The sequence below is a fragment of the Acanthisitta chloris genome, unplaced genomic scaffold (genome assembly GCF_000695815.1).
Source record: "Acanthisitta chloris isolate BGI_N310 unplaced genomic scaffold, ASM69581v1 scaffold1112, whole genome shotgun sequence".
Lineage (NCBI taxonomy): Eukaryota > Metazoa > Chordata > Aves > Passeriformes > Acanthisittidae > Acanthisitta > Acanthisitta chloris.
The window spans coordinates 10334-20162 of NW_008660857.1; the positions used below are offsets into that span (position 1 = coordinate 10334).

At 52.8% G+C, this 9829-nt stretch overlaps 1 protein-coding gene across 1 annotated transcript in view; it reads right to left on the reverse strand.

Moving 5' to 3' along the window:
- The window catches only part of COMP (cartilage oligomeric matrix protein), a 22608-nt gene that overhangs the window by 4688 nt on the left and 8091 nt on the right, over positions 1 to 9829 (reverse strand). The window contains exons 5-18 of the mRNA XM_009069969.1: positions 8682 to 8819; positions 7501 to 7578; positions 6752 to 6910; positions 5229 to 5333; positions 5001 to 5108; positions 4093 to 4252; positions 3190 to 3308; positions 2802 to 2854; positions 2281 to 2474; positions 1781 to 1959; positions 1540 to 1588; positions 1075 to 1271; positions 781 to 953; positions 110 to 249 (exon numbers count right to left, since the gene is read on the reverse strand). Of these exons, the coding sequence (XP_009068217.1) occupies positions 110 to 249; positions 781 to 953; positions 1075 to 1271; positions 1540 to 1588; positions 1781 to 1959; positions 2281 to 2474; positions 2802 to 2854; positions 3190 to 3308; positions 4093 to 4252; positions 5001 to 5108; positions 5229 to 5333; positions 6752 to 6910; positions 7501 to 7578; positions 8682 to 8819 (1852 nt within the window). The remainder of the gene's footprint in view (positions 1 to 109; positions 250 to 780; positions 954 to 1074; positions 1272 to 1539; positions 1589 to 1780; positions 1960 to 2280; positions 2475 to 2801; positions 2855 to 3189; positions 3309 to 4092; positions 4253 to 5000; positions 5109 to 5228; positions 5334 to 6751; positions 6911 to 7500; positions 7579 to 8681; positions 8820 to 9829) is intronic.

The following is a 9829-nucleotide window of genomic DNA, read 5'->3' on the forward strand; positions in this document are numbered from 1 at the left end:
ATGGTGTCTGAGGAGGAGAGGGAAGAGAACAGAGATCAGGAGGAGGGAGAGGAGTGAAAAGCAGACTGAGCTGCCCCATCCTGTGGTTTCCTGGGGAGAAGGGACTCACCGTTGCAGCGATAGCGCAGGTTGGACCAGATGATGTTCTCCTGGGAGAAGCAGAAGACCCCAAGGCGTCCTCCTCTCATGGTTGTGTCCAGGACAACTCCAGTGTCTGCTACAACCTCAGGACCTTCGTAGAAACGAGCTCTGGGGGAGAACAAGTGTGTGTTGGTGTGAGCAGGACACATCTCCAGGCTGGCCCATCCCTCAGAGTGTTCCTGGCCAGGCTGTCTCTAGGGAGACCTTCCAGTGCCTCAAAGAACTCCAGGAGAGCTGCAGAGAGACTTGGGACAAGGGATGGAGGGACAGGACACAGGGAATGGCTTCACCCTGCCAGAGAGCAGGGATGGATGGGATATTGGGAAGGAATTCCTCCCTGTGAGGGTGGTGAGAGGCTGAGATGGAATTCCCAGAGCAGCTGTGGCTGCTCCATCCCTGGGAGTGTTCCAGGCCAGGCTGGATTGGGTTTGGAGCAACCTGTCCTAGTAGAAGGTGTCCCTGTCCATGGCAGGGGGTGAGACTGGATGATCCTTAAAGTCCCTCCCAACCCAAACCATCCTGGGATTCCATGACACTGAGTTTCCTCATGGAACCTGTTCCTCAGGCCACGCTGAGGACACCGAGTCCCTCCTTGAGTTGCTGCTTTTGTGTTCCCTCAGCCCTGCAAAGACCTCTCACCTGATGTACCCAACCTGAGGCCTGTGCTGCAGGAACCAGCGATAGGAGGTCTTGTCCTTCCAGCCAGAATTCCTTGGATCCTTCCAGAGCAGTTTGACCTGGTCCGTGGTGTCTCCTGTGTGCCAGAGGGAATTCCGCAGATATTCCCCTGGGCCAGTCTTGGACTTCACTGCCTGGGACAGAGAAGAGCCTGGTCAGTGTGTGGATCAAGGATTGATTTCCTACAGCTGCTTATCCCACTGTGAAATGAGGGGGAAATCCCTTAGGGAATTCTTTTTTCCATGGTTTCCTTACCTTCAGTTGAATTCCAGGTTCTGCCACGGCTCGGAAGGGATTTGCCTGCCAATAGGTTTGTTCCATCTGTTTCCACATGACCACGTAGAAGCTGGAGCTGTCTTGGTAGCCAAAGATGAATCCTGCATAGTCATCATCCGTGGCTGTGTTGACATGGAATGTGCCCTCAAAGTCCACTCCATTGAATGCTGTGTAACCTGTGGGAAAACAACACACTGCATTCCAAGGCAACATAGATCCATTTGGTTTTAATGGATTCCCATGGAGATTGGATTTTGCTAAGTGAAATCTGATTTTTTATGGATTCCCATGAAGATTGGATTTTGCTAAGTGAAATCTGAAGGGTCTAATTACAACAAGAAGTATTTCCTCGGGAGGTGGATGGAGTCACTAAGTAGTGTCTGAAATCCTTACAAAGCTAAACTCAGATACCATTTCCCAACAGGACAAAGAGGAATTCCTTACCTACAGCCAGGCCTGGATCACTGTTCATGGTCTGGACAATCTCCATGCCCTGAGAAAGAGGAATGTTGACTTGTTAGTACAGTTCCAAAGGTACCAACTTGCCCCTTGGCCAGTGATGAGGAGCCCCAAGGATTCACTCCAGGATTCACTGGTGAATGGTATGAAGACTGAAGAGTCTTCCAAGGAAAACTGCATCCAGGTGGCCACAGACCCACCAGGCCCTGCTGGAGCTCTGTCCTACCTGGTTGAGGACAATCCAGTTAGGATCAATCTGTGCATCCCCCTCAGGGTCCAGCACCACAGTCTGGAAGGCCCTGAAGTCTGTGAGTGTCACTTCGGCGTTCTCGGGGCACACGTCGATCCTGTCGATCACCATGTCCCTGTCAAAGTCATTCTCACACAGGTTCCCCACACCATCACCTGCAGCACCACACAAGAAGAGGAGGAAGGAGCCATCAGTAGGTTGTCCTGCCCCTTGCTTTGGGTGGGCACAGGTGAAGGTGTGACATGTGGAGGTGCTCAGAGCACTGAGGAACCCTCAGAGGCTTCTCTTGCAGGCAGAGAACAGAGAAACTCCTCAAACCATAGACACTTCTGCAAGAGAATGTTTCCCAGATATGCCCCTGGTGTCAGGGCTGTGGAGATGTGAAGATGACACAGGACTGGCTCAAGGCATGACTGAGGAGATCTGAGTTGCTGTGGCCACCAGGAGTGGAGAAACCCCCAAGGAACTTCCCTTACCATCTGCATCTTCTTGGCCAGGGTTGGGGACAAGGCGACAGTTGTCAGGGCCTGGAGGTTTCACATCTGGAATCCCATCATCATCATCATCATCATCACACTCATCCCCCAGCCCATCGTTGTCCGTGTCCACCTGGGAGCTGTTGGGCACTGTTGGGCAGTTGTCCCTGGAGTCCTGGTGACCATCCCCATCACTGGTGGAGAGAAGGACAGGTAAAGGTTACCCACAGCACCTTCCCAGGGCTTGGGATCCTCAGCAAGAGTTGATTTGAGCCTAATGAAGTCTTAAATTACGAGTCACACCAGAACTAGACCAGGAAAATTCCTTCTGGAGTGTGTGAACAGCCTGGGAGTGATCCCTACTCCACTGGCCACAGCTTTTGAGGCCTGAAGAAAGTTCCACCTCTCTCAACTTCCATATTTTTATGGGATAAATCCAGCCAGGTTGTCACAGCCTTTTCCTCTCCCTTCATCCCCAGGATTTCATGCAAACAAATATCATTTTTGCAGCAAGGTCTCACCTGTCCTGGTTGGTGTCACAGACATCTCCCACCAGGTCGTGATCAGTATCTTTCTGGTAAAACAAAGTGATAATCATTTACATTTTCCATCAGTGAGGAGGAGGAGGAGGAACAAGCCAGAGAGAGAACAGAGAGAGCTGTGGGCAGGAGCAGAGTTTCTGTGGGGCTTCAGGTTGCCCTGATGAGCTCCAGCAGTGCCATGGAGGACAGGGCAGGAAGGGAGAAGTCCAGAGGGCAACTTGGACTGATGTTTGACCTTCTGTGCTGCAGGTTGGCAGTGCCAGTGGTGCTCTGGGTGAGCTCCCAGGTGTGCACACCAAGCAGGAGACACCAGCAGTGACTGAGGGAGAGGAGTGAGCCATGGGACTGGAGGTGGCAGGTCCTGTACCTGGTCAGGGTTGCTGAGGGTTGGGCAGCTGTCACACGCATCTCCTACACCATCCCCATCCCCATCTCTTTGGTCAGGGTTAGGAACTCTCTTGCAGTTATCCATTTGGTTCCTGATCCCTGGAAAACAGGCAGAGTGGGTTCATCAAGGCAACAATGGCAAAAAATCCAGGACGATTGGAGTCATGGAATGAAGCAACAATCTCAGTAGTTGTGTCCATCCCATGTTGTTACAGCCAAGCAGGTCTCAAACCACACCCAGACTGCACCACAGAGTGTCTGAGCAGGAGGAACAGCTGGAGGAACATCAGGCACAGGTTACCCAGAGCAGCTGTGACTGCTCCAGCCACACTGGAGCATCCTGGGCTAGTGGAAGGTGTTCCTGCCCATGGCACAGGTGGGAACAAGATGATTTTTAAGGTCTTTCCAACCCAAACCAGTCTGGGATTCTGTGAACTGGGAGGAAATGTCCTGATCTTGGCATTGGAATGTGCTGCCCTGGAGGTTTTCAAGGTGAGACTGGATGTGGCACTTAGTGCCATGGGCTAGTGACCACAGTAGGGTTGGACTTGATGGTCTTTGAGGTCTCTTCCAACCCAGTTGGTTCTATGATTCTATGATTCTCATTCCTGAGAGAAAGCTAAAGCCCTGGAGAACATGGCTCCAGGCTGGGATTGCATTCATGCAGGACTGAGCAGCCTCTAGGATGAGCAAGGAGGTTGGATTAGGTGACCCTCCGTGGTCCTCTCCAGCCTAACTGATCCTGGGACTGCTCAGCTTGGCCCCTTAAGTGCTGAGCTGTGCTTCACCCCAGCAGGATTCCCAGTAGGAATGAGCTCTGTGGAGGCTGGAGCTGCCCTGAGGGTCTTGGGGCAGCACCACCTCTGCTCTCAGCTGCTCTTACCATCTCCATCCATGTCGTCGTCGCACTCGTCTCCCTTCCCATCCCCATCGATGTCCTTCTGGTCGTTGTTCTTCACCTGGCGACAGTTGTCACAGGCATCCCCAAAGTTGTCCTTGTCCATGTTGCGTTGGTCTGTGTTCCTTGTGTACACACAGTTGTCCTGGGGAGACAGGGACAGGCTCAGGGGACAGAGGCTGAGGGATGTCTGTCCTGCCAGGGCTGCAGGGAGAAGACCAGAGGGAATGGCCTCGAGTTGAGACAGGGCAGAGGAGATGGTAGGAAGAATTTCTTCCCTGTTAGGGTGTTCAGGAATATTGCCCAGGGAGATGGTGGAGTCACCAGCCCTGGAGGTGTTGAAGAGGCCTCTGGATCTGGGACTGGAGGATCTGGTTTAGGGGTTACAACAGTGACAGGTTAGTGGTTGGACTTGATGATCTTAGAGGTCTCCTCCAGCCTTGATGATTCTATGGTCTAAGGGTTAGAGCAGTGAAAGGTTAATGGTTGGACTTGATGATCTTAGAGGTCTCCTCCAGCCTTGATGATTCTATGGTTTAAGGGTTAGAGCAATGTCAGGTTAATGGTTGGACTTGAGGAGCTTAGAGGTTTAAACCTTAATGGTTTATGGTTGCTGTGCTCTGTCCTGGTGACCTGCTCAGAGAGCAGCACCTGGAGGTGTCTCGAAACACCTGATACAAGTGATCTAGTGAGTGACTCCCTCCCTCTCAGAGGACCAGGACTTGTGAAGTCCCTTCACAGTCAGGATGTTCTCTCCTGGCTGCTTGTTTAGAGACTCTTCAGAGCATCCAGACTAAAAGCAAACAGCACATGCTGTGGCCTGTGGGGCCTCCAAATCCACACTAAAAGTGCAGGAGCTCTGTGGGACAGATTTGAAGCATCAGAAGTCAAACCTCAGTGTTTGGGATCCCATCTCCATCAGCATCATCATCACAAGCATCTCCAATTCCATCCCTGTCTGCGTCCTCCTGGCCAGAGTTGGGGACAGTCATGCAGTTATCCTGCAAGGAAAGCCACAAACTGGTGGGAATGTTGTTCCAGGGTCTCACCAGCACCCCAGGCCTGCTCTCAGGTCAGAACTGCCCACAATTCCCAGAGGAATTCCAAGCAGCTGCTCTTACCTTGCGGCAGTTCTTGTCGGAGCAGCGTTGCTTCTCGTCGGGGACTCCGTCGATATCCGTGTCCTTCCCGCAGACATAGCCATTCCCTGCCCACCCCACGAGGCACTGCAAGGCAGGAGGTAGACAAAAGGAGGCTGTGCTGAGTCCCCTGGGGGCTGGGTGCCTCCCAAAAGTGAAGGTTTTACAGAGGAACCAGCACAAAACATTGCAAATCCAGGGAAAAAACCTCCACAGGGAAAATATTGCCTGGAAGAAACTTTGCTGGGGTAAACAGCACTTGAAATAGCTCAGATCCAAGCTCTTTGCTTGTTCCTCAGGGTATAAAGGCAGAGGAAGTCCCAAAACTTGGCTCTGAGGTTGCTGAACAGAGGTTTCTCCTGCAGAGCTGTGTGTGATCTTCCCTGACCGACAAACTTGTAGTGCTTCAGGCAAAAACAATCCCCAACCAACCAGGAGTGGATGGGAGGTGCCAGGAGCAGTCCAGTCCTCCAGGGAGCACTGGAAGAGCTGTGGCTGGAGCTGAGGTGGTAAGGAAGAGCTGGGATGTTTTGGGAAGGAAGATTCTCCAGGAGAGGGCAGTGGCAGACCCGGGAGACAGAGCACAGGGCGAGGGAAACGGGAGAGAACAGACCCAAATCGCTGGAGGGTTGGACCAGACTCCAGTCCCGGGGAGGTGGAGACCAGACCCAGCAGCAAAGAGTTTAGGACCTGATCCCAATCACAGGCGGTGGGACCAGACCCCAATCACAGGGGGATTTGGATCAGATCCCAATCACAGGAGGGTGGGACCAGATCCCAATCACAGGGGGATTTGGACCAGACCCAAATCATGGGAGGTGGGACCAGATCCCAATCACAGGGGGATTTGGACCAGACACAAATCACAGAAGAGGTTAGGACCAGACCCCAGTCATGGGGGTTGTTAGGACCAGACCTTAATCACAGGAGGATTTGGACCAGATCCCAATTGGAGGAGATTAGGACTAGACCCCAGTCATGGGAGGTGGGACCAGATCCCAATTACAGGGGGATTTGGACCAGACCCCAATTCCAGGAGGTTAGAACCAGACCCGAGTCATGGGGGTGGGACCAGACACAAATCACAGGGAGATTTGGACCAGACACAAATCACAGAGGAGGTTAGGACCAGACCCCAATCATGGGAGGTGGGATCAGACCTCAATCACAGGGACCCAAATCACAGAGGAGGTTAGGACCAGAGCCCAGTGACAGAGTGGGCCCAGAGCCCAGTTGCAAGGTGGGTTGGACTAGACCCCAATTGCAGGAGGTTAGGACCAGACCCCAATCATGGGAGGTGGGACCAGACACAAATCACAGAGGAGGTTAGGACCAGACCCCAGTTTCAGGAGGTTAGTACCAGACTCCAATCACAGGAGCATTTGGACCAGACTCCAGTCACAGAGGAGGTTAGGCCCAGAGCCCAGAGACAGGGTGGGCCCAGAGCCCAGCTGGAGGGTGGGCCCAGCTGACCTGGCAGGACTGACAGGGTGGGCCCAGCTGACCTGGCAGGACAGGGAGCCGTCACGCTCCACGATGCACTCTGCCTTCTCATGGCAGGGGCTGATCTCCCCGTTGGGGCAGCGCCGTGCTGTCTGACTCCTGCAGCCACTGATCTGATCCCCCACAAACCCAGGTTTGCAGGCTCCACATTTGTAGGATCCCTGCAGGAAAAAAAAAAAAAGGAACAGGGAATGAAACACCAGTCCTGGCTGTAGCCTTTCCTCAGCAGCTGCATTGCCACAGCTAACAGAGGTCCCAAAGCCTGGGAGAGATCCACGAGGCTTCTCAGTAACATCACAGAATCATGGAATCACAGAATGGTTTGGGTTGGAGTGACCTGAAAGCTCATCCCATCCCACCCCCTGCCATGGGCAGGGACATCTTCTACTAGGACAGGTTGCTCCAAGCCCCATCCAACCTGGAACAGAACACTCCCAGAGATGGAGCAGCCACAGCTGCTCTGGGAAATCCATTCCAACCCCTCAGCACCCTCCCAGGGAGGAATTCCTTCCCAATATCCCATCTAGTCCTGCCCTGTGGCAGTGGGAAGCCATTCCCTGTGTCCTGTCCTTCCATCCCTTGTCCCAAGTCCCTCTGCAGCTCTCCTGGAGCCTCTTTAGGCACTGGAAGGGGCTCTAAGTTCTCCCTGGAGATTTTCCTCTCCAGTCTGAACATCCCCATCTCCCCCAGCTTGGCCCCATGGGAGAGGTTCCCCAGCCCTTGAAGCATCTCCATGACCCCAAGTCTTTACCCTTGTATTGATGCAGATGGAGTTTGGGACACAGTTGTTGGCACCACCTGTCTCACATTCATTGATGTCAGTGCAAACCTGCCCAGGAGGAACAAAACACACATTAACTTCACTCTTGAGCAGCCACCACAGCAGATCCCACAGCTTGGGCATCACTAGGTGCAGAAGCAAAGCCCTGACACACCTTACTAGCCCAAGGCTAGTAAGTTTTCCTCCTGACAAGCTTGAGGCAGATCCCAGCAGTACTCCTGACCTTGAGCAAACTGTTTCCCTTCTCCAAAGCCATCGGATTGGAGCCTGGGCAAACAGCTTAGCTGTGAGCTGAGCTGCCACAATAGCTCCTTAGTGTGAAGGACAGAAGAGGGTCAGTGGAGCAGGAAGGTCAGTGCTGTGTCCCATGACCTGAGCCATGTGCTCTCCTGCCTGGAGCAATGGATCCCTCTAACCCACCGAGCCCAGGCTGTTGGGGGTTGGCTTTAATCTGTCTGGAGCTGTCAGGGAAGCTGGGAGAGGGGTGGCAGTAGCTGCATGAACTCTTCTGTGTCCTAGCAGGAAGGATTCCCCAGGCTGGATCCACAGCCACAGTGTCAGAATGTTCTGTCCAACATCAGATTGGCACAGGTAAGGCCTGAGAGTGGTTTGGGGGCTGATGTGACAGGACATCCTGGACACGTCTCTTCTCTCCCTGCACCCAACCTCCCACCAATACATGGAATCACACCATCCCAGAATGGGTTGGGTTGGAAGGACCTTAAAGCCCATCCAGTCCCACTCCTGCCATGGGCAGGGACAATTTCCACTAGCCCAGGTTGCTCAGAGCTCCATCCAACCCAGCCTGGAACACTTCCAGGGATGGAGCAGCCGCAGCCAATTTGGTGGTCGGAAGGACCTTAAAGCCCATCCAGTCCCACTCCTGCCATGGGCAGGGACAATTTCCACTATTCCAGGTTGCTCAGAGCTCCATCCAACCTGACCTGGAACACTTCCAGGGATGAAGCAACCACAACCAATCTGGGCAACCTGTGCCAGTATCTCCTCACCCTCCCAGGGAGGAATTCCTTCCGCCTGTAGGAAGCATCACCTTGTACTTCCCTCCTGTTTGTGCGAAGAATTCAAGCCCAGTCACAGACAGGAGAGAGTGTTTGGCTTCTGAAGGACACAGAACTGTTGCTGAGCCTTACCTGTCTGTTGGCCCTGGCATATGCCAGCCCAACCCCTTGGAGCACTTGCCCAGTGAAGCCAGGAGGGCAGGGATCGCAGCGGAAGCCGGGGACGGTGTTAATGCACTGGACTTTCGGGAAACAAGGGTTGGCAGTGCACTGAAACAACACAGGTGTGCAGGGCTCTGAGGCTCCAGCCAGCTCTGGAAGCAGCTCCAAAGCTTGGGCACATCCAGAGTAAGAGAAAAAAAGGGTAAGACAAAACAATGCATAGGAGTTCGGGGTGTTCCTTGCGAGTGGAAAAGGCTTTCCCACCTCAGTTGTTCTCCCGAGGTTCAGGCAAGGAAAATAAAGCAACTTGGAGGATTAATTCTTCTTAGGGGGCATCGGTTGCCCAGGCAAGGTGTTGGCCTGGCTTCACCCTTTCCTTGCTGGAATCCTCTGATCCTAAGGACTGGAGAATTGCTCACATTGGGTTTGAGAGACATTGTTTGAAAGGCATTGAGAGACAACAGCTGTTTGGACACCACTCTGGGAAGAACTGACTCTCCAAAACTGCTTTACAGTCTCCAACACATTGTTGTTTTCCCTGAATCCTGCTCTGCACCAGCAGAACCATCAGTGGTTCCCACATTTTGGTGACTAACAGATGCTCATCAACTCAAAATCTCTCCCTGACCCCTTAGCAGGACTTTGACTCAAAATGCAATGGAGGTGATGTGGCTCTGCAAGAGAGTTGCTTGGGGGACTAGGAATGTGGTTTGGGACCTGCAGGAGTCCTATGGACACCCAGTATTACTGGTTGAGTGGAGTTTTGCACACACACAGAGCCCAAACTTGATGGGATGCTACATTTCCTAGAAAAATGCACAGGATCTGCCCAGCAAGGTTGGATTTAAAGGCAGAACTGCAGCAATATGAGCAGTGAGCTAAGATTTACTGTTGAAAGGACTATTGGGGAAGTAGTCGATTCCATTCCACACGTAATAAATCTTATCTCTAACAACTCATGAGATTATAAGGCCAAAGGGAACTGTTCTGCTCTTCCAAACTCACCTTCCTCTGTGGTACAAACCAGAGGATTTATTTAGTTTGAGCCTCTCTGTCTTTTAGAACAAAATTTCAAGCTAGCCTGGCTATAAACCTGCCACAGAGCTGGGGGAGGCTGA